Genomic DNA, 27,591 nt, shown 5'->3' with positions numbered 1-27,591 from the left:
CTTTGGGCTTGGTTTGAAAGATGCCAACAGTTAAGAGGAAGCAGTCTCCAAGAGTCCAAGCAGAGGTTTCTTCAGTCAGCTGCAGACTGTGAGGCTCTGGTTCATCTCCTGCTGCCCTGCTGCAGGTGATGCTATGCACCCATCAACATGCCCATGAAATCTGATCCATTCTGGATGGTGATGGGAGCTCCAGCGCTGTTGTCCACAAATATGGAGGTGTACTGCCCAGCCTGCAGAGGCAAGAGGGAAACACAGAATCCCAGAATTAACCAGGCTTGAAAAGATCTTCAAGATCATCAAGCCCAACCTGTCACCCAAACACCACCTAATCAACTAACCCATGGCACTGAGTGCCTCATCCAGTCTTGTTTTAAATGCTTCCAGGGATGGTGACTCCACCACCTCCCTGGGCAGCCCATCCAAAGGGCCAGTCTCTCTTGCTGTGAAGAAAGACACTGCATCCAACTGAAAAGGAGGAAGAGAAGCATTCCACCACCAAGAGAAGCATTCCACCACCAAGAGAAGCATTTCACCACCAAGAGATGCATTTCACCAAGAGAAGCATTCACCACCAAGAGAAGCATTCCACCACCAAGAGAAGCATTCACCACCAAGAGAAGCATTCCACCACCAAGAGAAGCATTCCCCCACCAAGAGAAGCATTCCCCCACCAAGAGATGCATTCCCCCACCAAGAGAAGCATTCCCCACCAAGAGAAGCATTCCCCACCAAGAGAAGCATTCCCCACCAAGAGATGCATTCCACCACCAAGAGAAGCATTCCACCACCAAGAGAAGCATTCACCACCAAGAGATGCATTCCACCACCAAGAGATGCATTCACCACCAAGAGATGCATTCCACCACCAAGAGATGCATTCACCACCAAGAGAAGCATTCACCACCAAGAGAAGCATTCCACCACCAAGAGAAGCATTCACCACCAAGAGAAGCATTCCACCACCAAGAGAAGCATTCCACCACCAAGAGAAGCATTCACCACCAAGAGAAGCATTCCACCACCAAGAGAAGCATTCACCACCAAGAGAAGCATTTCAGCACCAAGACAAGCATTCACCAAAAAGAGAAGCATTCCACCACCAAGAGAAGCATTCCACCACCAAGAGAAGCATTCACCACCAAGAGAAGCATTCCACCACCAAGAGAAGCATTCCACCACAAGAGATGCATTCCACCACCAAGAGAAGCATTCACCACCAAGAGAAGCATTCCACCACCAAGAGAAGCATTCCACCACCAAGAGAAGCATTCCACCACCAAGAGAAGCATTCCACCACCAAGAGAAGCATTCCACCACCAAGAGAAGCATTCACCAAAAGAGAAGCATTCCACCACCAAGAGAAGCATTCCACCACCAAGAGAAGCATTCCCCCACCAAGAGATGCATTCCACCACCAAGAGAAGCATTCCACCACCAAGAGAAGCATTCACCACCAAGAGAAGCATTCACCACCAAGAGAAGCATTTCACCACCAAGAGAAGCATTCACCACCAAGAGAAGCATTCCACCACCAAGAGAAGCATTCCACCACCAAGAGATGCATTCACCACCAAGAGAAGCATTCCACCACCAAGAGAAGCATTCACCACCAAGAGATGCATTCCACCACCAAGAGAAGCATTCACCACCAAGAGAAGCATTCACCACCAAGAGAAGCATTCCACCACCAAGAGATGCATTCACCACCAAGAGAAGCATTCCACCACCAAGAGATGCATTCACCACCAAGAGAAGCATTCACCACCAAGAGAAGCATTCACCACCAAGAGAAGCATTCCACCACCAAGAGAAGCATTCCACCACCAAGAGAAGCATTCACCACCAAGAGAAGCATTCCACCACCAAGAGAAGCATTCACCACCAAGAGATGCATTCCACCACCAAGAAAAGCATTCACCACCAAGAGAAGCATTCCACCACCAAGAGAAGCATTCACCACCAAGAGAAGCATTCACCACCAAGAGAAGCATTCCACCACCAAGAGAAGCATTCACCACCAAGAGAAGCATTCCACCACCAAGAGATGCATTCCACCACCAAGAGATGCATTCACCACCAAGAGAAGCATTCACCACCAAGAGAAGCATTCACCACCAAGAGAAGCATTCACCACCAAGAGAAGCATTCCACCACCAAGAGATGCATTCCACCACCAAGAGAAGCATTCCACCACCAAGAGAAGCATTCCACCACCAAGAGATGCATTCCACCACCAAGAGAAGCATTCACCACCAAGAGAAGCATTCACCACCAAGAGAAGCATTCCACCACCAAGAGAAGCATTCCACCACCAAGAGAAGCATTCACCACCAAGAGAAGCATTCACCACCAAGAGAAGCATTCACCACCAAGAGAAGCATTCCACCACCAAGAGAAGCATTCACCACCAAGAGAAGCATTCCACCACCAAGAGAAGCATTCACCACCAAGAGAAGCATTCACCACCAAGAGAAGCATTCCACCACCAAGAGATGCATTCCACCACCAAGAGAAGCATTCACCACCAAGAGAAGCATTTCACCACCAAGAGAAGCATTCACCACCAAGAGAAGCATTCACCACCAAGAGAAGCATTCCACCACCAAGAGATGCATTCACCACCAAGAGAAGCATTCACCACCAAGAGAAGCATTCCACCACCAAGAGAAGCATTCACCACCAAGAGAAGCATTCACCACCAAGAGAAGCATTCACCACCAAGAGAAGCATTCCACCACCAAGAGAAGCATTCACCACCAAGAGAAGCATTCCACCACCAAGAGAAGCATTCACCACCAAGAGAAGCATTCACCACCAAGAGAAGCATTCACCACCAAGAGAAGCATTCCACCACCAAGAGAATGCATTCACCACCAAGAGAAGCATTCACCACCAAGAGAAGCATTCACCACCAAGAGAAGCATTCACCACCAAGAGAAGCATTCCACCACCAAGAGAAGCATTCACCACCAAGAGAAGCATTCACCACCAAGAGAAGCATTCACCACCAAGAGATGCATTCACCACCAAGAGAAGCATTTCACCACCAAGAGAAGCATTCCACCACCAAGAGAAGCATTCCACCACCAAGAGATGCATTCCACCACCAAGAGATGCATTCCACCACCAAGAGAAGCATTCACCACCAAGAGAAGCATTCCACCACCAAGAGAAGCATTCCACCACCAAGAGAAGCATTCCACCACCAAGAGAAGCATTCACCACCAAGAGAAGCATTCTACCACCAAGAGATGCATTCACCACCAAGAGAAGCATTCACCACCAAGAGAAGCATTTCACCACCAAGAGAAGCATTCACCACCAAGAGAAGCATTCACCACCAAGAGAAGCATTTCACCACCAAGAGAAGCATTCCACCACCAAGAGAAGCATTCACCACCAAGAGAAGCATTCCACCACCAAGAGAAGCATTCACCACCAAGAGAAGCATTCACCACCAAGAGAAGCATTCACCACCAAGAGATGCATTCCACCACCAAGAGATGCATTCCACCACCAAGAGAAGCATTCACCACCAAGAGAAGCATTCACCACCAAGAGAAGCATTCACCACCAAGAGAAGCATTCCACCACCAAGAGAAGCATTCACCACCAAGAGAAGCATTCACCACCAAGAGAAGCATTCACCACCAAGAGAAGCATTTCACCACCAAGAGAAGCATTCCACCACCAAGAGAAGCATTCCACCACCAAGAGAAGCATTCCCCCACCAAAAGATGCATTCCACCACCAAGAGAAGCATTCCACCACCAAGAGAAGCATTCACCAAAAGAGAAGCATTCCACCACCAAGAAGCATTCCACCACCAAGAGAAGTATTCCACCACCAAGAGATGCATTCCACCACCAAGAGAAGCATTCCACCACCAAGAGAAGCATTCCACCACCAAGAGATGCATTTCACCACCAAGAGAAGCATTCACCACCAAGAGAAGCATTCCACCACCAAGAGAAGCATTCACCACCAAGAGAAGCATTCCACCACCAAGAGAAGCATTCCACCACCAAGAGAAGCATTCCACCACAAGAGATGCATTCCACCACCAAGAGATGCATTCCACCACCAAGAGAAGCATTCACCACCAAGAGAAGCATTCCACCACCAAGAGAAGCATTCCACCACCAAGAGATGCATTCCACCACCAAGAGAAGCATTCACCACCAAGAGAAGCATTCCACCAGCAAGAGAAGCATTCACCACCAAGAGAAGCATTCACCACCAAAAGAAGCATTTCACCACCAAGAAATGCATTCCACCACCAAGAGAAGCATTCACCACCAAGAGAAGCATTCCACCACAAGAGATGCATTCCACCACCAAGAGAAGCATTCCACCACCAAGAGAAGCATTCACCACCAAGAGAAGCATTCACCACCAAGAGATGCATTCACCACCAAGAGAAGCATTCACCACCAAGAGAAGCATTTCACCACCAAGAGAAGCATTCTACCACCAAGAGATGCATTCACCACCAAGAGAAGCATTCACCACCAAGAGAAGCATTCCACCACCAAGAGAAGCATTCCACCACCAAGAGATGCATTCCACCACCAAGAGAAGCATTCCACCACCAAGAGAAGCATTTCACCACCAAGGGAAGCATTTCACCACCAAGGGAAGCATTTCACCACCAAAAGATGCATTCCACCACCAAGAGAAGCATTTCACCACCTGAGCTAAGCACAGAAAGCTCTGGTGGTTTCCTGTGGCTCCTGCTGGGGAACAGAGCTGACCAAACTTTTGGCTTTTTTACTCTTTGACTCAGTGGAAGAAATTTTCTGTAGGATTATTACTTAATTAGACCTCAGGATCACACAGAATCAACCAGCTTGGAAGAGACCTCCAAGATCATCAAGTCCAACCCATCACCCAACCCTAATGAATGGTTTGGGTTGGAAGGGACCTGGAAGATCAACCAGTTCCAACCACCCCTGGCACTGGCACTGCCACCTTCCTGGGTGACAAAGTGGTCATTTGTGTTTCAGATTCCCTTCTATGAAACAGAGAATCTTTGTCACCTTGGCAGTGCAAGGGGAGATTGGAGACAGAACAATATCTACTGTGAGCTCTCAGAGGGAAGGTGACTTCTGTGGCTTAAGATCAGAAGGTGCAGCACACATCTGGCTTTTGCTCCTGTTCCTGCCACAGACCCTCTCAGTCACCCCAGGTGAGGCATTCAGTTCCTTCTTAGAAAGAATCACAGCATGTTAGAGGTGGGAAGGGACCTCCAGAGCTCACCGAGTCCACCCTCCTCCCCTGCCAAAAGAAGGTTAATAAAACCTTCCCCACCTCCTGGTGAGAGCTCAGCCTTGCCAGTAAATCAGCCTGCAGCCCAGGGGTTCCCCCTCTGCATGGCCTTACCTGCAGCTGCAGCAAGCCATGCACATAGATGGTGAAGATTTTGCTGTTGCTTTCCAGACCAGCAATGACTTCCAAGGACCTAAACAGGAGCAAAAGGAAAATAAACAACAGTGTAAGGCAGACAACCGTCTCATGGCCACCCTAGAAATAGGAGCTGGTGGTCCTAGTGCTCATCTGTAGCAAACAGATGTGCTGTTGGTTGGATTCCAGCAGTCATCAGCTGCCTTGAAAAGAGAATGGCAGAGCCTTGTCCTCACTGTTGTGTCTCATGAAGACCTGCAGAGCATTCAGGATGCAGGAGTCAGCCACTCTCTCACAGTGACCTCTCTCAAGGTCCTGCAATCTCTATCCTCCACACTTGAGCAGGTGCTAAACATGCCTTTTAGATTCAGAATCACAGAATGTTATGGGTTGGAAGGGAGAAATCATCCAGTCCAACCCCCCTGCCAAAGCAGGATCACCTGTACCAGCTCACACAGGAACACATCCAGGTGTTTTTTTAGTATCTCCAGAGATGGAGGCTCCACAACCTCCCTGGGCAGCCTGTTCCAGTGTTCTGCCACCCTCTCAGTGAAATAATTCTTCCTCCTGTTTCCATGGAACTTCCTGTGCCTCAACTTCCACCCATTGCCCCTTGTGCTGTCACTGGGCACCACAGAATCACAGATTCATCAGCCCCCCAGTCATCCCAGTTTGCTGACCACCATCACCACACTTTATCCCCTTGCTGCTCTGCAGAGTGTGCATTCTGCCCACAGCACTTCACTCCTTTCCAAGCTAGGAGAGCCCCTGTGTCACCTTCACAGTGTCTGTGTCAAGTTAGGCAAGAGAGAACAGATTCTGCAGCTGAAAGCAGCCTAGGGAGGTCATTTGAGTTAGGGCTCACATCCAAGCCTAAATAAATGAAGAAATAGTTTGTGCTTCAGTGACAATTCGAGGGAGAACTGCAGATCACTGAAAGGGTTCTCAAAGCCTGGAGCAGGCTGCCCAGGGAGGTGGTTGAATCCCCATCCCTGGAGGTGTTTAAAAGCTGCAGAGATGTGGTGCTGAGGGACATGGCTTAGCACCAGGCTGGGTAGTTAGATAATGGTTGGACTGGATGATCTCAAAGGTCTTCTCCAACACAGACTCTTCTAGGACCACCTCTCCAGCAGTGCTCTTTCCTAGTATCATCTTGCACCAGCCATCACAACCCCTGCAGCAGCAGGATGAAGGGCTGCTGGCTTCTGTGGCATCCTCTGCTCACAGAACCCTGACTCAGCTCCTCTGGACAGGGTTCTGGGTTGCAAGGAGGTGCCTGAGACAGCAGCAACCAGAGCAACCCCTGTAAGCTCAGTTGCAAAGCAGTATGAAAGCTCTGTGCCTGGCTGGTTCTCCTGCCTAGCCAGTGGGAGCAGATCTTGTTGTTTTCCTAAGACAACCAACCCTCTTCCTCCCTTTTTTTTTCCTTCCCCACGAGGTGGTGGTGGTGACAAACCCCAGCAAGTGCAAACGTGCTGTTCCCAGCCCCCCAGCAGGGAGATGATGTGCATCACAGGTAGGGGCAATTTGGCCCAGAGAGAGCAAGTCACTTGGCACCACCTTGACAGAAGAGCTCAGTCTATGTGTCATATCCTGCCAAAAGCCTAACTTGGGTGGGAACTTCCCACCATTAATCTCTCCTTCTCCAACTGTCTCCTTGCCTCTGAGTTTTCCATCTCTCTCAGCCCAAAGCCCTCAGGCCTCTTGCAGCTCCCTGCAGTGAATGACTGTACCCTGACATCCCTAGGAAATTCCACAAGCACAGGTAGCAGCTCAGCCTGTGCCAGCACAAGGTCTGTCCAGACAGGCCCCTCAGCCCTCCACCCATCTTCCTGCCATGCCACAGACCAGTCCTGCTCTCACCCACCACAGAGATGTCTCTCACAGGGCTGAGTCTGCTTTACTGCTGCCCAGCTTCACTCCACTCAGGACAGCCTTGCAGGACAACCAGTCATAAATTGTGAGCCTGGGCAACTGATGAAAAGTCCAAGTCAGACATCAGAGAGCTTTAGCTGAACGATTAACATCTTGGGGCAGTTCTGCCTCAGCAATAAAAGAGCTTTCCTTGTTACTATTCTCTGCAGGATGTAGCTCTAAACTCTCCAGGTGGCAAATTCATCTCAGATCATCCCAATAAACCTGCCTGGGCTGCATGTGATGAGCAGCTTGTTCACACATCCCAGCTAGAAGCAGCAGAGGTTTGCAGGAGCTTCCAGCTAGAAGGACCTGCAGTGAGGAAGGCACAGTAGCTTCCATGGCCCCCAGGGAAACTTCCTATATTGTGCTTCCAACTATCAAAGCAAGCAAGCAAGGATACAGACAAGTTGAAAGCAACCAGAGACTGACATCCATTCTTGAGTAAGGGAGACTGGGTGAAGAGAAAAGGAGAGAAAGAGTCACAGAGGACTCACTGTGCCCTGGGAGGACAGAGAAAAAGAGAGGAGAGAAAGAGAGACATTATCCTTGGAGACAGGAGTCAGCCTTCCAGCAGAAAACCACTTTGTGCTCCCTCAAATGCCTCAGCCAAATCAGTTGGGAACTTGTGGAATCCTTAGGAAGAAAAACTCAGCACTGTCACTTCCATTTGTTCTGCAGAATGGTCTAAAGGGGATTTAGATTTTCTGTATGGTTCTGGAGCTGAGGACAATGTAGAGATCAGGATCATGGAATGGCAGGTTGGAAGGGACCCCAAGGATCATCTGCTCCAAGCTTTGTAGGTGACAGTGGAGCTGTGCTGATCTGGCCCAGCACCCTGGCAAGCTGAGGGTTAAAGCTGCCCAGTGTTGGGGAATCCACTGCTTGCCTTGAGAGATGATTCCAATCTCTGACTGTTCTCATGGGGAATCATTTCCTTCTGGAGTCCAATCAGAATCTCCCCAAGAGCAACTTGTGCCCATCATCCCTTGTCTTTTCCATGGGACTCCATGCAAAAAGGGAGTCTCCACCTTCTTGGTACCTCCCTTTATGTCCTGCTCAAACTCACCCACCACCAAAGCCTCTACATGGAAATCCCTGGGGAGAGGTCAGTCCTCTTTGCAGCACTCTGACTCATGGAGCTGGGGAGGGGAGGGCTGAAGCAAGCAGTCCAGCAGCAGTGTTGTGGGTCTGTGGGTTTCAAGTGGCAGCTGGGGATGTATTTCTGTGGTGCTGTTGCTACAGCTGCACTGGAAGAGCTGCAGGCAGGGCTGAGCAAAGCCAGAGCCGAAACCAGACATTGTGATGGGAACTGTTTTTTTACAAGGGTTGCTGTGACAGGATGAGAGGGAATGGGTTGAAGCTTGAGAAGGGCAGATTTAGACTGGAGATTAGGAGGAAATTCTTTCCAGTGAGGGTGGGAAGACACTGGAACAGGATGCTCAGGCAGGTTGTAGATGCCTCCTCCCTGGAGGTGTCCAAGGCCAGGCTGAACAATGTGGTCTGGTGGAAGGTGTAATTGCCCAAGGCAGGGGCTTGGAACTGGATGGTCTTTAAGGTCCCTTCCAACCCAAACCATTCTGTGATTCCATGATTTTCCCTGCAGTCACAAGGGCTGAGGCACAGCAGAGGTGGTGACCACTCTGGGCAAGCAGCATTGCCCTCTGCTGGGTGCAGTTCAGCCCGGCCCAGGGGATCCTTCCTTCCAACAAAGCCTGACAAACCCCTCCTGAGCCCAGGAGATCCTTCCTTCCAACAAAGCCTGACAAACCCCTCCTGAGCCCAGAGGATCCTTCCTTCCAACAAAGCCTGACAAACCCCTCCTGAGCCCAGGAGATCCTTCCTTCCAACAAAGCCTGACAAACCCCTCCTGAGCCCAGGGATCCTTCCTTCCAACAAAGCCTGGCAAACCCCTCCTGAGCCCAGGAGATCCTTCCTTCCAGCAAAGCCTGACAAACCCCTCCTGAGCCCAGAGGATCCTTCCTTCCAACAAAGCCTGGCAAACCCCTCCTGAGCCCAGGAGATCCTTCCTTCCAACAAAGCCTGACAAACCCCTCCTGAGCCCAGAGGATCCTTCCTTCCAACAAAGCCTGGCAAACCCCTCCTGAGCCCAGGAGATCCTTCCTTCCAACAAAGCCTGACAAACCCCTCCTGAGCCCAGAGGATCCTTCCTTCCAGCAAAGCCTGACAAACCCCTCCTGAGCCCAGAGGATCCTTCCTTCCAACAAAGCCTGGCAAACCCCTCCTGAGCCCAGAGGATCCTTCCTTCCAACAAAGCCTGCCAAACCCCTCCTGAGCCCAGGGATCCTTCCTTCCAACAAAGCCTGGCAAACCCCTCCTGAGCCCAGGGGATCCTTCCTTCCAGCAAAGCCTGACAAACCCCTCCTGAGCCCAGGGGATCCTTCCTTCCAGCAAAGCCTGGCAAACCTCTCCTGAGCCCAGAGGATCCTTCCTTCCAACAAAGCCTGGCAAACCCCTCCTGAGCCCAGGGGATCCTTCCTTCCAACAAAGCCTGGCAAACCCCTCCTGAGCCCAGGGGATCCTTCCTTCCAGCAAAGCCTGACAAACCCCTCCTGAGCCCAGGGGATCCTTCCTTCCAGCAAAGCCTGACAAACCCCTCCTGAGCCCAGAGGATCCTTCCTTCCAGCAAAGCCTGACAAACCCCTCCTGAGCCCAGGGGATCCTTCCTTCCAGCAAAGCCTGACAAACCCCTCCTGAGCCCAGGAGATCCTTCCTTCCAGCAAAGCCTGGCAAACCCCTCCTGAGCCCAGAGGATCCTTCCTTCCAACAAAGCCTGACAAACCCCTCCTGAGCCCAGAGGATCCTTCCTTCCAACAAAGCCTGACAAACCCCTCCTGAGCCCAGAGGATCCTTCCTTCCAGCAAAGCCTGGCAAACCCCTCCTGAGCCCAGAGGATCCTTCCTTCCAGCAAAGCCTGACAAACCCCTCCTGAGCCCAGAGGATCCTTCCTTCCAGCAAAGCCTGACAAACCCCTCCTGAGCCCAGGGGATCCTTCCTTCCAGCAAAGCCTGGCAAACCCCTCCTGAGCCCAGGGGATCCTTCCTTCCAGCAAAGCCTGGCAAACCCCTCCTGAGCAAGTCTGCCCTGCCTAAGGAGGGTAGAGGATCTCTAAGGTCCCTTCCAACCCCTGCTGGTGCAGCTGTTCCGCACAGCTGGTTGCAGCCTTGGCCCCTGTGGGAGCCGGAGCTGCCCAGGGTGCTGCAGGCACTCACGTGTAGCGGTGGCACAGGGACTCGATGCAGATCAGCACCCGGACGTTGTCCCTGGCTCGCAGCTGCACTTTGCTCTTCAGCTCACTGTGGTCTGGGGAAAGCAGAGGAAGAAATAAGTGGTCAGAGGGAATGGCCTCAAAGTGCAGCAGGGCAGGTGTAGGCTGAGACATCAGGAAAAATGTTTTCCCAGCATGAGTGGTCAGACACTGGGAACAGGCTGCCCAGGGAGGTGGTGGAGTCACCGACCCTGGAGGTGTTACAAGGTCCTTTAGATGTGGTGCTCGGAGATGTGGTTTAGGGGTGAGCTTTGTAGAGCAGGGTTAATGGTTGGCCTTGATGATGCTGAGGATCTTCTCCAAGCTAAGTGGAACACAAGCACCTTCTCAAGAAGGCAGACCACCACTTGCTGGGGTTTGGCTTCACAGAGACACCAGCAACCTTCTCCCTTCTGTACTGGGCTGGCATAGCAAAAGTGCTCCAGGGAGGCTACAGAAATGGCTTCTGAGAGAAGCTGCTAGAATCTTCCCCTGTGTCTGATAAAGCTAATGCCAACCAGCTCCAAGATGGACCTGCTGCTGGCCAGGGCTGAGCCCAGCAGCAGTAGTGCCCCTGGCTAACATATTTAAGGAGTATTGATCTGTTTGGATTTAAGGAGCATTGATCTGTTTGGATTTAAGGAGCATTGATCTGTTTGGATTTAAGGAGAATTGATCTGTTTGGATTTAAGGAGCGTTGATCTGTTTGGATTTAAGGAGCATTGATCTGTTTGGATTTAAGGAGAATTGATCTGTTTGGATTTAAGGAGTGTTGATCTGTTTGGATTTAAGGAGTGTTGATCTGTTTGGATTTAAGGAGTGTTGATCTGTTTGGATTTAAGGAGTGTTGATCTGTTTGGATTTAAGGAGTGTTGATCTGTTTGGATTTAAGGAGTGTTGATCTGTTTGGATTTAAGGAGTGTTGATCTGTTTGGATTTAAGGAGTGTTGATCTGTTTGGATTTAAGGAGTGTTGATCTGTTTGGATTAAGGAGTGTCGTTGGATCAAGAGTCGATCTGTTGTATTTAAGGAGCATTGATCTGTTTGGATTTAAGGAGTGTTGATCTGTTTGGATTTAAGGAGTGCTGATCTGTTTGGATTCAAGGAGTGCTGATCTGTTTGGATTCAAGGAGCATTGATCTGTTTGGTTTGCAGGAGCAGCCTGCTGTGGCTATCAGCTGGTGAAAGGACCCAGCTCTAAGGACAAGGGCTTGGGGCATGGTAGCCAAGGGGAAGCTCACTGCACAGGGCTGCCATTGCACATGCTGCAAACCAAACAGGGCACAGAGGGCTCTCCAGGACACCTTCCTGCACCTCTCAAGCAGTACAGAAAAAGCTTTTCTGGACAGCACCCACCAACGTGGACAGCACCAACGTGGACAGCACCAACAATGACAGCACCAACAATGACAGCACCAACAAAGACAGCACCAACAAAGACAGCACCAACAATGACAGCACCAACAATGACAGCACCAACAAGGACAGCACCAACAAAGACAGCACCAACAAAGACAGCACCAACAATGACAGCACCAACAAAGACAGCACCAACAAAGACAGCACAACAAAGACAGCACCAACAAAGACAGCACCAACAAAGACAGCACCAACAAGGACAGCACCAACAAGGACAGCACCAACAAGGACAGCACCAACAAAGACAGCACCAACAAGACAGCACCAACAAGGACAGCACCAACAAGACAGCACCAACAAAGACAGCACCAACAATGACAGCACCAACAAGGACAGCACCAACAAAGACAGCACAACATGACAGCACCAACAATGACAGCACCAACAATGACAGCACCAACAAAGACAGCACCAACAATGACAGCACCAACAAAGACAGCACCAACAATGACAGCACCAACAATGACAGCACCAACAAAGACAGCACCAACAAAGACAGCACCAACAATGACAGCACCAACAAAGACAGCACCAACAATGACAGCACCAACAAAGACAGCACCAACAATGACAGCACCAACAAAGACAGCACCAACAATGACAGCACCAACAATGACAGCACCAACAAGGACAGCACCAACAAAGACAGCACCAACAAGGACAGCACCAACAAAGACAGCACCAACAAGGACAGCACCAACAAAGACAGCACCAACAAGGACAGCACCAACAAAGACAGCACCAACAATGACAGCACCAACAAAGACAGCACCAACAAAGACAGCACCAACAAAGACAGCACCAACAAGACAGCACCAACAAAGACAGCACCAACAAAGACAGCACCAACAAAGACAGCACCAACAAAGACAGCACCAACAATGACAGCACCAACAAAGACAGCACCAACAAAGACAGCACCAACAAAGACAGCACCAACAATGACAGCACCAACAATGACAGCACCAACAAAGACAGCACCAACAAAGACAGCACCAACAAGGACAGCACCAACAAAGACAGCACCAACAAAGACAGCACCAACAAGGACAGCACCAACAAGGACAGCACCAACAAAGACAGCACCAACAATGACAGCACCAACAAAGACAGCACCAAAGACAGCACTCACCAACAAGGACAGCACCAACAAAGACAGCACCAACAATGACAGCACCAACAAAGACAGCACCAAAGACAGCACTCACCAACAAGGACAGCACTCACCAACGTGGACATTGGCTGAGAACTGGTAGATGCCAGACACAGGGGCTGTGAACCGTCCTGTTGCCAGGTTTAATCCTGTCCCCCGGAGGAAAGCTCCTTTGGCCAGAGGCTGGAAGGCAAAGAAAATCAGAGCCTGAACCCAGCACTCTCAGTGTTCACCTCTGCCCATGACAAAGAACAAGCTTCTGTGCATGGGATCAAAGATGAAGAACTTTGCAAGGTTCTACTTTCTGTCCCCAGAAGACAGAGCTCCAGAGGAGCTCTCTGTCAGCATTTGATGCTCAAAATGGTCAGGAGGAGACATCAAAACGTCCTTTCTGCTCACTGCTGGACTCTTCTAACTCATCCTGTGCTTACTGCATCCTTGTGCTGTGCTGCTCCTGATGGACTTTGGCCTCCACTGATGTTCTGGTACACAAGATCTCCCTTTATTCGAGTCAAGAGGTCCCTACTGCTCCCAAAGACCTCCCCATGGAACCTTGTCCACTGCTTTTGTGATACAAACACAGATGCTGAGGGGAGCAGAACATCTCTCTGCTGAGGGAAGACTGAGAGAATTTGGGTTTTTAGGCTGGAAAGGAGAAGGCTGAGGTGGGATCTCATCACTGCTCAGAAATACTTCAAGGGTGGCTGCCAGGAGGGTGGCACCAGGCTTGTTCCAGTGGTGCCCAGAGACAGGACAAGGGGCAAGAGGCACAAACCTGAACAGCAGAAGTTCCATCTCTAAACATGAGGAGGAACTTCTTCAATTTCAGGCTGCTGGAGCCCTGGAGCAGGCTGCCCAGAGAGGTGGTGGAGTCTCCATCTCTAGAGACGTTCCCAACCCACCTGGATGTGTTCCGGGTGAATCTACCTTGGCAGGGAGGTTGGACTTGATGATCTCCAGAGATCCCTTCATTGTGTGGGCCTCCAGAGGTTTTCTAGCTACTTTGGGTCTAAAATAAGTGACTTTGATACTGTTAAAGGATGACTGCATAGCCTCTTAGAGATTCCGTATTTAGTTTCATTTGGTTCTAGCCTTGGATTCTACAGAATAGGCCAACCCTTAGTAAAAGAGTTGCCTCTCCTCAGGGCAAGGAAGCACTCTGAAGACAAACTCACAGCAGATTATCTGACTCAGACTAAAATAAACTCTGGAGAAATGTTTATTGTTTGTTTTGGCCTGCCCCAGAAGAAGCTGGCTGGAGCTGGAGAGAAGCAGGCTAGGCTTCAGTGGGCCAAGAAAGAAGATTAGTCAGCCTCTGCTTCCACCACAAGGGCATTCTGAGCACCAGGAGCATCTTCCTGGGCTGCAGCCAGAGGAGTGTGGGCAGCAGGGCAGGAGAGGGGATTCTGCTCCTTGACTCTGCTCTGCTGAGACCCCACCTCCAATCCTGCCGCCAGTTCTGGTGTCCCCAGCATCAGAAGGACACAGAGCTGCTGGAGTGAGGCCAGAGGAGGTCACAAAGATGATCCAAGGGCTGGAGCAGCTCTGCTGTGAGGACAGGCTGAGGGAGCTGAGGGTGTTCAGCGTGGAGAGGAGAAGAGTCCAGAGGGACCTCAGAGCTGCCTTCCAATAGCTGAAGTGATCCTGCAGTAAGGCTGCAGAGGGACTTTTCCTGAGGGTGTTTAGAACCAGGCTAAGGGGGAATGGTTTGAAGCTGAGGGAGAGCAGGGTTAGACTGGAGCTGAGAAAGAAGTTCTTCAGTAGGAGTTCTTCTTCAGTGAGACTCTGGAATGGGTTGCCCAGGGAGGTTGTGGCTGCCTCCTCCCTGGGGGTGTTCAAGGCCAGGTTGGATGAAGCCTTGTCTAAAAGTGTCCCTGCCCATGGCAGAGGTTGGAGTAGATGATCTCTGAGGTCCCTTCCAATCTAAAGCCACTCTGTGATTCTACGGCTCCCATGCAAGCTGGCCTGAGAGATTTGCCCTGCACTGCTCTTGTGGGACAGAAGATCTGTTCCACCCTGACTCCAGAGGCAGACACCCACTGCTCTACCCCTGAAAGGTGCACAAATGCATCCACAACATTTGGGTAAGCCTTCCAGGGCTAGGTGGCAGAAGGGTGCTGCACCAGTTCAGAGCAGGGTTGCCACAGGTGCTCTAACGCTAAAATCCAAACCCCTAGCAGAGCAGCTTTGTTCTCAGGCATCAGAAGGGAGTTAACTGCTTCATCACAGCCAGCTCCCACAGCACAGGGAAGGCAGAATTTCTTTTGCTTTCTCTTTGAAAGGAAGCAAGGCTGCAAATATTTGGGTCTGCTGGTGTTTGCTTTGAGTTACTGCAGGCTGCAAGAAGAAAAGTGCCCAACCTGCCTCCGTGTCTGCAAATCCCAGGCAAAGCTCACACACCACTAACTCCCAGGGCCTATTTACCAAGGTCTGAGCTGCAGTCTCACCACAAAAAGGTTTATGTTTGCTTGTGGTGGTGAAAACCCTCTCCCTGGATGGCAGCAGTGGTGTTTGTCATTAGGTTCCCTCTGCCTGAGAGGAAAACAGCACTAAGGAGCTGCAGGGCAGCCACCTTCCAGACAATGCCTTCTAAGGCTCTTTTATTTCTCAGCCTGCACTGCTGTGAGTCTCTGTGCACAGAAACCCACACCTAAGGAGCTCTGCTTTTCACAGACTCATAGAATGGGTTGAGTTGGAAGGGACCTTCAAGCTCATCCAGTTCCAACCCCCTGCCATGGGCAGGGACACCTCCCACCAGCCCAGCTTGCTCAAGGCCTCACCCAGCCTGGCCTTGAACACCTCCAGGGAGAGGACAGCCACAGCCTCCCTGGGCAACCTGTTCCAATGTCTCCCCACCCTCACTGGAAAGAATTTCTTCTTGATCACCATACTCAGGTGGCAGAGTATAAAAGCTGCTTCTCAGTGCAGGTTCTTTCCACTGTCTCAAAAAACAAACCAAAACCCTTTGGGTAAGGTCCAAATCCAGGAGCTGGAGTTCCATCCCTATCACCTGACTGGGAAATATCAAACTCTTGGCTTCTTCACACTGTTGAACTGACAGAAAGGAGGGAGGAGGATTCTCTCTCTCCCCCCTGGACTGTTTGGAGATGATGTTTTCATCTCTGCGAGAGTATCATCCACTGCCTCCCTGCCTGCTAAATTCCCCTGCATCAGAGCACAAGCTAAAACCAGACACTTCTTGCCCCAGCACTGAAATGCAAGGCTGGCATCCAGGGGCCTGCCAGCCCTCCCACAGCAGCTTCAGGGCCAGAAGCAATTAGAAAGAAGCTGGGGCAGAGGACAACCAAGCATGGGAAGCAGGCAGCCTACACACCCATTGCTGAGATGTCTTTATTCACTTTTTCCGTCCTCATTAATGAGGCAGCAGACCTCCCCTGGCCCTGCCCACACTTCAAGTACAATCTTGCCTCTGTGCCAGCACCCACAGTGCTGTCAAACCAAGCTTCCACAAGTGCATTTGGGAGGGATCCAGGGAAGCAGCCTCTTTGTAACATAACCACTGCCTCTCATCCTGCAGCTGTGAGACTGCTTTGGAGAAGAGGATCTGCTGGACAGGATCCTTCAGAAATGGGAGTCAGTGCAGCCAGGAGGAAAGCTCTGCAGCTCACTGCAGGGACAGTGCTAGCAAAGCCTGCTGGTGGAAAGCCACATTCCCTCTTCATTCTCCTCAAACACTTCTTGCCCCATCTCTGGAGGTTTTTGCAGCCAGGCTGGATGTGGCTGTGAGCAACCTGCTCTGGTGTGAGGTGTCCCTGCCCATGGCAGAGGGGTTGGAATTGGCTGAGCCTTGAGGTCCCTTCCAACCCTAACCATTCTATGACTCTTGTCACATCCCAGAAGCAATCACAGATCCGAAGGCCTCCTGCTATGAGCCTTTGTGACTCCCAAATCCCCTTTGTTACCAAAGGACTGTTTGTTTTTAGCTACTCATTTGCTTACAATTTCCACTTCACATTCAGCCCCTGCTTGCAGCTGGTTCTGAAACAGCAGAAGCTTCAATATCCAATCCAGCAGCTTGCTTGTAACCATGCCTACAGCACCCCACGATGGTCTGCTTGTCTTTGTGGCCTGACTGTGATGAGGTTATCTATGAAACATTTATGTGAAGGACTTGAGCATCAGGAGTGGTCCCCCTGACAAGCTGGTGGCTCTTAGCTGGGCTCACAAATCCACAAGCAGGGGTTTCTGCCTGCCTCTGCCACCCTTCCACACCTGAAGGTTACTATGGATTTAAAGAGGGTGTGCACTGAAAGAGGAGCAGATCCTCCAGACTCGTGCCAAACACGTCCAAGTCTTCCTCCATCCTTAGCTGGAACACAAAGCCTGGCTGCTGTTGGGACCTGTGAGACAGCTCTCTCCGGCACAGACCTGTTAGAGCTTCACTTACAACTGGAGAGAGACTCAGCTGGGCTGCAAGAAGGAAGGAGAGGACTCAGAGCTAAATGTCCATGTTGCTGCTGTTCAGCTTCATAGATTCAGAGGATGGTTTGGGTTGGAAGGGACCTCAAAGATCATCCAGTTTCAGTCCTCCAGACACCTCCCACCAGCTCAGCTTGCTCAAGGTTTCATCCTTGAACACCTCCAGGGAGGAGGCATCCACAGCCTCCCTGGGCAACCTGTTCCAGTGCCTCCCCACCCTCACTGGAAAGAATTTCTTCCTCATCTCTTGTCTAAGGCTGCCCTCCTCCAGCTTGATTCCCTCTCCCCACCATATGAAGTCCTACTTCTGCCAGTCACAGAAGAGGCAGTGTGATGCCTGGGATGAGCTGCTGGGGTCATTCTGCCCTTTCAGGAAGCAACTTGACCTACAGAGCCACTTGGCAGCTCTGCAGACCAGGGGAGCTAAGGCTGAGCTGCACCCAGTGGCTGCTGTGGAGCTGCACAGGCTCAGACAGGAACTGCAGCCCCTTCTCACCGACTGGAAGTTCTGAAGTTCTACCAAGGTCTTCTTATCTACAGTGACTTGTCCTTTCAGCTTGCAGTGGAATGCCTCCTCCACACGTCTGTGGGGTGAGACTTCCTCCAGGGAGAGCAGGAGTGGAGGCAGCTGGCTAGGGTGGGCTGAGACAGCCAGGGATGCTCGACGCTCGATGGCTTCTGGGAAGGAAAGGGAAAGCACAGGAAAACAAAGGCTGAGCTCAAGAGCCTGGTCTGTGAGGCCAGCAGCTGTGGGAGCAGACTCCTGCACTTAGCTCTTCAGCTTGAGCTAAGTAGCACTGGTGAAAGGTTTTTCCCAGGTCAGGGTCTGCAAAGCCAGGTCATTATTTGCCCTGGTGCTTACCCAGGGCAGGTGACAAAAAAAGCACAAAGTTCTCACAGCCTTTACCTTTCAATATCTCCTTAAACTCCTGCAGGAGGACTTCTCGGGTGACTTCAGCACCAGGTGCTCCTGGAGGTCCCTGGGGACCAGGAGGTCCTGGGGGTCCAACGAGGCCACGCTAAAGAAGCAACCAAAGTGGGGGGGGAGGAAGTGAATTAGAACCAGGCAACTGCTCTGGCAACCAAAACTGCTCCCAGCCATGAGCCAGCTCTACAGGGCTGCCAGCCACAGGAGCAGCTCCTCCAATGGCAGCTCAGTGACAGCTGCCAGGGAGGTGGTGGAGTCACCATTCCTGGAGGGTTTCAAGAAGTTGTGGCCATGGCACTTCAGGATAGGGCTTAGTGGCCATGGTGGAGTTGGGGTGGTGGTTGGACTGGATGAGCTCAGAGGGCTTTGCCAACCCAAAGACTTCTATGATTCCATCAACTGATGTCCCTCACCTTACAAAGCACACAGCACTTACTGTCTCAAGGTTCTCCAAAACACTTGAGGAAATCAGACTCCCAAATACTTGGAGAAATCAAGCAACAAATAAAACTGTGGAGCACAGAGAACTCCTCACTTAGCAGCACCACTGCACATAGAATCCTAGAGTTGTCAGGGCTGGAAGGGACCTCAAGGCTCAGCCAGTTCCAACCCCCCTGCCATGGGCAGGGACACCTCACACTACAGCAGGTTGCTCACAGCCACATCCAGCCTGGCTGCAAAAACCTCCAGGGATGAGGCTTCCACCACCTCCCTGGGCAACCTCTGCCAGGCTCTCACCACCCTCATGGGGTAAAACTTCTTCCTAACATCCAATCTGAATCCACCCACTTCTATTTTGCTCCATTCCCCCCCAGTCCTATCACTGCCTGAGGTCCTTAGGTAACAGGAATTTAGCCATAACCTACTAATTTCTTGTCCTTCCCTTTGCATCTCTTTTTAGAGGTGTTGCCATCATCTGGGCGGTGCACAAAGGAGATCCAGGTCCGCCGTGGGTCTGTGATTCGAGGATCTGGAGACTCCAGGATCTGAGGAGAAGCAACAACAAGGACTGACACCACTCTGTCCCTCTGGCCACTACCTGGAGTCAGGGAATGCAGACGTTTCCAGACCAGGCTGTTGCCTGCTGCCTAAACCACACCTCAGATCTAATGGACTGCGTTTGGGAGGACATTGAAGGTGGGATGAAATGGGATCTCACTCTTCTGCACCAAGCAGCTTGGTTTGGCTTCTCCAGACTGAATTGTCTCCATCTACAGGAGCACTGCCAGTGCAGGACAGGACTTCCACCTGAGCTCTGATGCAGTGGATGAAAGACACCTGCAGCCTTCCAGAGTGTCCTTTTAAAGTGAGGGATTTTTTCCTCCTCATAAGTGAGAGGCTAAGCCTGCCAGCAGAACTATCCCACGGTTCAGCATATGCTGCTCTGACAACACCAAAATACTTCTACTAGCTCAATATCTTATCACCTGCAGCCTCCCCCCACACCTCCCTTTGCTTAGGAAACCAGACAGAGCCAAGAGCAGGGAGGCTGAGACCTTTCTCAAGCTGCTGAGGTTCCCAGGTCTGCTACATGCCACAGGAAAGCTGCCTAGATGCCAGAGATTGCTCACCACTGGCATTTGACATTGATCACTTGGATCACTCAAGCAACGGAAGGGGATTAGAAGGGAGAGAAAGTGCTCCATAGCTTTCAAATCCCAGGCTGTGGGGGGACAAATGTACACCCCAGGGTAGCAAACCAATTCACCATGAAGTACAGAGTCCATGTATGCTCCCAGAAAAGCTGCCTATTGGGGCAGGCAACCACCTTGCCCCTTCCTGTGCTCTGCAAATGCATCACAGCCAGAGAGGAATTCTCTAGGGAAAGCTTTGACATCACAGAGCCTAGTTCTGGATGAAAAAAAACCCAAATGAATAAGATCTGTCTTTCTGCATTTGAGTTCACATCTTTTTGGACTTATTCCCATGACTTACACCCAGAAGTGATCAAACAGCCATCCCTAGGCTGTTTTTCTCCTAGGCCAAGGATGAACTTCTAACTTTAAAGCAAAGGTGAAAAAAAAAAGCAGCAGAAATCACTTTGGTTACCAATATCCTGCCACACTCTTATCAAGAGCAATGAACTGTTGACTGGGGAGGTAGCAATCTGCTGACACATCAGTGTCCAGCACAGGGAGAACAACAGCAGAAACCATGCAGGAGCTTCATGAACCACTCAGAACCATCAATGAAAAAGCCAGAGAGGAAGCAGCTTCTTAATGGAAGCACCCAGCTCAGGCAGGATGGAGAATTCCCTCAGTGCAACAGGAGCCAGCAAAAAAAAAAAAAAAAAAAAAAAAAAAACCACCAAACACAGCTGGGCTGCAGAGAAAAGGGAAATTAAATCAGTTCAGCCTTCAGAAAGGGCTGGCTCAGGAACTCAGAAGTGCAGAGGGTAGCAACCACCAGAACAGAGCCTCTGGGATGCAGCATTGGCTGCAGGTGTGGAAGAGGCTGTTCAAACCCTCCTGCCTTCCAGTGAGCTGCAAGGCAGGGAGAAAGCCTCCCCCCTGCTGCAAAAGCAAGGCAGTGGGCCAGCCAGAAGCAGAAGCCAGCAATCAGGGGCAGGATCCAACCTCTGATATGCTGTGATGCTGTGAAGGTGACCATTAACTCTGAAGGCAAACAGATGTCCCTCAGCCCTTTCTGGAGCTCCAGCTGTGAAGAAGGATGCCAGAGCAGACATCTTGTCAGGGAGAAAGAGGGTTGGGGGGGGAACAAAGCAAACCAGGAAAGAAATCCAGATGGCACATCCCAGAAAAAAAAAATCAAAAATAAAAACTCCTCTGGTTTAAGAAAAATACTTTTCCAAGCCCCACAGCTCTCCAGTGCCTCCCTTAAACTACAGCTCCCTCCACAAGGCAGTCATGGCACTCCCCAGCTTCCCCAGCAGGAGGATGATTGACAGCTAAAATGAATGCTCCATCCTTGTGGTATTATTATTTAATTACTATGGCATGCATGAGCAATCCCAGCACCAAGCATGCAAGCCTCTGTTTTGCTTGGCAGCAGCAGCCTCCAGCAGTCAGAGAGACCTCGCAGCCAACTCAGGTATCAGTCAGGGCTGACAGAAGGGCCTTGGAATCCCAGCAAAGAGGACTTGTCCCTCCTGGGGTGCTGTCTGGAGAGCAAAGCTGAGCTCTGGGAGTCAGGAGGAAGCCTCCTGTTAGCTGCAGTGAGATCAGGCTTGCTCCTTAACCCTTGAGAGGGAACCTCTGAGACTGACAGAAGCCTTGCCAGCAAATGTTTCATGAACTTCCAATCAGGACTTCAAACATGACTTTGGAATCTGAATACAATGGCATCAAGGCCTTCAGAACCAGCTTGTGACACCCTCTCCCTGGCTTGCCTCACACCAAAGGGCCACTTGAGCCCTGCAGAACACACAGCAGAACCTGTGGTTCTTCCTGGCTCCAGCTCCCAGAGCAGCACACCCTGCCCAGGGACACACACAGCCTCTGGCCAGGGTTCAGCCAGCATGGAAGGAGCTGCTAGCAGAAATCTGCACTCAAGGAGCAGAGTTTGGAACCTGAGAAATTTCTGAACTGTGTCTGAACCCTCCTGAAATTCAAGGCTGCTGGGATCCAGTCTGCATCTCTGCTGGAAACCAAAGGGGAGTGGACAAAAGTAGTTTGAGGGAGTGGATGAATGAAAGAGAAGAGTCCACACCACCTGGGAGCAAGTCTCTGCACCTGGGAGCATCTCAAAGTGTTCTCAGGCACAACTAAATACTTCTCAGGGTGGGAGAGGATGGGGGGAAGCACGGAAAGGTTCCACTCTGGGGAGAGAACAGCATCCTTTCCACCTGCAATCACAGAGTCATAGTCTGGGTTGGAAGGGACCTCCAAAGTTCTCCCAATTAGCCAGAGATGTCTGGCCAAGGACTTTACCCAACCATGCCAAATCCACCTGCCATGGACCTGGACTTACTGCCCAGGAAGCTGGGCTCAGGTCTCTCTCTATTTGCCCATCTCTGACGGAATAGTTCAAAACTCTTTGCTTCAGCAGCTGCCAGGCACACAATGAACCTGATTAACCATTTCAATTCCCTTAATTCACAGAGCTCTGTGTTGTCAGACCTGATCTACACCAGCAAGAGTTCTGTCAGCTTCATGATAAAATTCATAGATCCACAGAATGGGTTGGGTTGGAAGGGACCTCAAAGATCATCCAGTTCCAACCCCTCTGCCATGGGCAGGGACACCTCCCACCAGCCCAGGTTGCTCAAGGCCTCATCCAGCCTGGCCTTGAACACCTCCAGCACCTCCTGGAGCACATCCACAACCTCCCTGGGCAACCTGTTCCAGTGTCTCCCCACCTTCAGTGGAAAGAATTTCTTCCTTCCCTGCAGTCCAAATCTCCACTCTGCCAGCTTCTATCCATTGCCTCCCATCCTATCCCAACAAGCCCTGGTGAAAATTAGAAGCAATTTGATTCAGTAATGTTAACAAGTGAGAGATCTCTTTTCTTTTTCAGCATGAAAAAAGTCCTCTGTCAGCTGCTAACAACTTCTGCTTATGCACACCCTTGGTTATTAATGAGATGTCAAACCAAGCTCCTGACCACTTGTGGCTTTTACAGATCTCCAGGATTTTGCCCTAGAGCAGAAGTGTTAAGGGTTTGGTAGCTTAAATCTGAAATGGAATTCCTACCTGAATTCCCACCCTGGGTTTGTGACTGAAAGATTAAACTTCACTGCAAAGGGCTCTGAAAAAGCTTCTCCCTTCCACCTGAACACAGGCTGCCTCCAGGTCCCACACTCAGCATGGATTTAAGGAAGCAGATGATGTGAGCAAGGGGTTCTTTGGGTGAGAAAACATCCAGTTTGGTGCTCTGCCAGCTGTGCTGCCCCCTTAATGGATGTGCCAGGAGATTTCTGTCTGTAGGGAGAGCACAACTGAGCATCCTGAAGAGAACAGGGGGAGCACACAGCTGCTGGAGGACTACCTGCTTTAATAATGAGCCTGGCAAACCTTTACCAATGAGAAATGAGACCAAGCAGTGAAGCATTTGCTGTGCTGAGGCAGCTGGGACAATCAACATGATGCATTTGTATTATTTGCTCAGGTCATGTGTAGGTCATTTGTGTTGTTTCTTTATTCTATAGATGCCTTTATTATCTATCTATTTATTCTATGGTCATGTATTCATATTATTGATTCACTTTGGAGTCATCACACTGCTGGAGTGGGTCCAGAGGAGACCACAAAGATGATCAAAGGACCGGAGAACCTCCCCTGTGGGGACAGGCTGGAAGAGTTGGAGCTGTTCAGCCCAGAGAAGGGCTCCAGGAAGACCTCAGAGCATCCTTCCAGTATTTGAAGGGGGCTACAGGAGAGCTGGGGAGGGACTTTGTATGAGGGCTTGGAGTGCTAGGATGGAAGGGAATGGATTGAAGCTGGAAGAATTTAGATTGAGACTGGAGATTAGGAAGAAATTCTTGACAGTGAGGGTGGTGGACACTGGAACAGGCTGCCCAGGAAGGCTGTGGATGCCTCCTCCCTGGAGGTGTTCAAGACCAGGCTGGATGAGGCCTTGAGCACCCTGGGCTGCTGGGAGGTGTCCCTGCCCATGGCAGGGGGTTGGAACTGGATGAGCTTTGAGGTCCCTTCCAACCCAAACCATTCTATGATTGTCTGATTCTATTTTACATGGCCCACAAGGAACTGGCAGAAGGCAACCTCTTGGTCACAGCCCTTCCTGTCCTTGATATGCCAGAGCAGGACTGACTGACAATGAAGACAGATACAAAAGAATTCCCCAAGAGAAATTAGTCCCAAGGTGTTTTGCTTAATTAGAAGGGAAACACAGTGGGGATAAAAATCAGTACTCACAGCTAACATTTCACTCCCTGCTCCTGCTGTTTTGGTAAACTTACCAGCTGGCCACAGACTCTTCCAAGGTAAACACTGCCTTAATTTTTACTGCACAAGGCCACCAAAATTCCAGGGAATTGCAGAGAAACGAACTGGGAGGTTGCTGTTGTTTCACTTTCCCCTGCAGGCTATCCTTCCATGAAACAAAACTGCTCACAGGAGCACCTTCAAGGCTCAGAGAGCTCAGCCCTCCACAGAGAACTGCTCTCCTTCAGCTTGCTAGGTGAGGGAAGGATAACTTCACTCTTAGCTTCACTTCTTCCCTCAGTGACTGCAAATTGTGATGCTCTGCTGTAAATGGCAGCTGTCAGTTGCCCCAGAAACTGGTGGCAGCTCTTAAGCACTGAGTTTAGAGGAATGTGTGAAATAATCCCTCAGCTGGGGCAGGTGGTGTAGAAACACAAACCACAATGCAATCACAGTCACAGAAAGTTAGGGACCTCCAAAGATCCTCCAGTACAGCCCCCCTGCCAGAGCAGCACCACCCAGGGCAGCTCACACAGGAACACCTCCAGGTAGGTTTGGAAAGCCTCCAGAGAAGGAGACTCCACAACCTCTCTGGGCAGCCTGCTCCAGGGCTGCAGCACCCTCACAGTGAAAAAGTTTTCCCTTCTGTTCCCATGGAACCTCCTCTGCTCCAGCTTGCCCCCAGTGCCCCTTGTCCTGTCCTTGGAGATCCCTGAGCTGACTCTGTCCTCCCAACACTGCCCTGCACATCTTTATCAACAGGAATGAGGTCACCCCTCAGGCTCCTCTGCTCCAAGCTGAAGAGCCCCAGCTCCCCCAGCAAGGAGATGTTCCACTCCCTTAACCCACAACACTTAGCAGCAATGCAACCAGAGCCTGAATTTCAACCCTCAAACAGCTCCCAAGGAGAGAAAGGTTCACGCTGCAAACCCTGGGAGCAGGTATCAAAGCACCAAAGATTTGGTTTCTTCCTTGTCCTTCTTGCACAGAACCTGCCTGCACTCCACTTGCCAGCCCTCACTGCAGCCAAACCTTTGCCATGGATATTTGCAAGCACAGGATTTCAACACAGGAACTGCAGCTCCCAAACAATGTCTGCTTTAATGAATGCCCACTAGCCTCCCAACCAGCCCTGTGATTCTTCCAGCAACAACCCTAGGTATGACTAGAGCAGAATTAACCAGGACCAGTTTCTGCTTGTTTTTTTTCTTTCTTTTTTTTTTTTTTTTTTGCAATCAGAATCTATTCTGCTCCAGGTCTTAATAGGCTTCAGATCGAGCCAAATTAATTCCAGAAGAAACTGCAATTGAGTGGTGCCAGATTTGGATCTTGGCCCCTTTTTCAAAACAAAACAAAACAAAAACAAAACAAAACAAAACAAAAAAAAAAAAAGAAGAATCAACAGCAAGCAGAGCAAAGCCATCCTAGAGAGAGCAGGAGAAAGTGATTGATTATAAGCACCTCAAGAATTCCACATGTATACAACCTGTCCTGACAGAGCCCTGCAACACACAACCAAAAAAAAAAAAAAAATGAGCTGAAGAAATGCTGCTTGCAGTCCCCTAATGACAATTTGAAGTGCAGCAGCCAGCTTGCTTTTTTTCTTTTTCATACACAGGACTTTTCTTTTTTTTTCTTTCCCCCCCAGACTTGTCCAACCTTAACCAATTACTCTCCCAACAGCCTTGCAGAGGACATTTAGAATGTCAGCCCAATTGTTCTGGCTTGCCCCCTCTGCCATGCCCCAATTTTTGACAGGTTTTGCTCCTCTATTGCTATAGTGACTGCCAGCCCTAATGCTTGTGATCAAAGTCATCTTGTAGAGGTCACCTCTGTTTGAGACAAAACAAGAGACAGTTTTGTGTGAGCAGAGAGAGAGAAGGGGCTGAGTGGTAGGGGAGACTCCCTTCTTTCTCAGCAGTGTAGTCTCCCTTCCATTTCATCCTGCTCCTAATCCTAGAATCTGCTTTTAATTCCCTCACCCTCTTCTCCTACTCCCAAGCATTCTATGCAAATGTTCATCTTAAAGGATTCTGGGGGCTCTGATTAACTGATTGGACATTTTTTGCAGTTTTCAACCTGGGGTGATTCTCCAAACACAGAAGTGGAAGGATCTCACCCTGCAAAATCCACTCCCTAAGGTGATTCTCCCAAACAGACCTGGAAGGATCCTACCCTGCAAAATCCACTCCCTAAGGTGATTCTCCCAAACACACAACTGGAAGGATCAACACCCTGCAAAATCTACTCCCTAAGCCTTGGCAAGTCATCAGCTCCAGGTATCATTCCCACAGCCTTACACTTGCCACTTCTGGACAGCTGGCAACATCCTGAATCCTTTTCCCACGAGAGCCACCATCACCTTAAACAGACCTTCTGACCACCCCAGAAGTTCCTCATTTGTGATTTTCCATCACCACAACCTCTCTAGTGGAAGGTGCAGTGAGCTCAGGCACCCTCAGGTGTTTTACACTCTTGTCTTTGCCTAAGAGAGTTTCCAAGCAACATTTCAGAGAGTAAAAAGCCTGCAGGAGAGACCTGACTGCACCAGCATCACTGTGCTACACTTGCCTCAATCAGTTGCTTCTGCCCAGGACAGTGTTCATTTCCCTCAGCTCCAAAGTGTCTTTATACTTAATCAGCTGCTGTGGGACTGGAAATGCTAACCACAAACTGTAGGATTTCAGTCTTGGCTTCAGTAAGCTACAAAATAAATCATGCAAAAGCAAAAAGAAAAGAGAGAGAGGAAAAAGAGAGAGAGAGAGAGGAAAAAGAGAGAGAGAGAGAGAGGAAAAAGAGAGAGAGAGAGGAAAAAGAGAGAGAGAGAGAGGAAAAAGAGAGAGAGAGAGAGGAAAAAGAGAGAGAGAGAGAGGAAAAAGAGAGAGAGAGGAAAAAGAGAGAGAGAGAGGAGAAAGAGAGAACATTTCTCTTTAAAACCAAATTGGTCAAGATTGCCTCAATCACCAGGAAAGACAAAAAAAAAAAAGGAACCAGCATCACATCCCTGCCAGAAAAAAGTGCTACCAGGTGCTGCCCACACAGAAACACCTACCTTGGGATGCCCATGCAGCTCTTCACTGTTTGAGAGGGTAGCATTGAAGGGCTCTGTGTACTGGTTTGGTTCTTTCTTCATCTTCCTCTCTCTCTTTGCTGCCATGACTCTGAAGAGGCAAAACTGCTGACAAAGTAAAGTTGCCACAAATACCCAGGTGCACCCCTTCAT

At 50.2% G+C, this 27,591-nt stretch overlaps 1 protein-coding gene across 1 annotated transcript; it reads right to left on the bottom strand.

Moving 5' to 3' along the window:
• Positions 1-131: 131 nt before the first annotated feature.
• On the bottom strand, positions 132-27,591 carry C1QTNF12 (C1q and TNF related 12). The gene is made up of 8 exons (XM_054395082.1): positions 27,421-27,591; positions 19,392-19,511; positions 18,505-18,616; positions 18,094-18,275; positions 13,232-13,340; positions 10,551-10,641; positions 5,383-5,461; positions 132-230 (listed from the first exon to the last, which is right to left on the bottom strand). Exons 1-8 carry the CDS (start codon positions 27,589-27,591, stop codon positions 132-134), a joined length of 963 nt encoding a protein of 320 aa, XP_054251057.1.

Source organism: Indicator indicator, chromosome 32 (genome assembly GCF_027791375.1).
Source record: "Indicator indicator isolate 239-I01 chromosome 32, UM_Iind_1.1, whole genome shotgun sequence".
NCBI classification, from domain to species: Eukaryota; Metazoa; Chordata; class Aves; order Piciformes; family Indicatoridae; genus Indicator; species Indicator indicator.
The sequence above is the reverse complement of the archived record's forward strand: the minus strand, read 5'-3'. Positions and strand labels throughout refer to the sequence as shown.

Excerpts from the sequence above, each read along its gene's own strand:
- C1QTNF12 (XM_054395082.1), bottom strand. The coding sequence starts at position 27,591 with ATGAAGGGGTGCACCTGGGTATTTGTGGCAACTTTACTTTGTCAGCAG. Across the intron at positions 10,642-13,231 it reads CTCAGCCAATGTCCACGTTG|ACCACAGTGAGCTGAAGAGC; the intron begins GTGAGTGCTGTC and ends TGCTTTCCCCAG. Across the intron at positions 231-5,382 it reads ATGGCTTGCTGCAGCTGCAG|GCTGGGCAGTACACCTCCAT; the intron begins GTAAGGCCATGC and ends TTGCCTCTGCAG.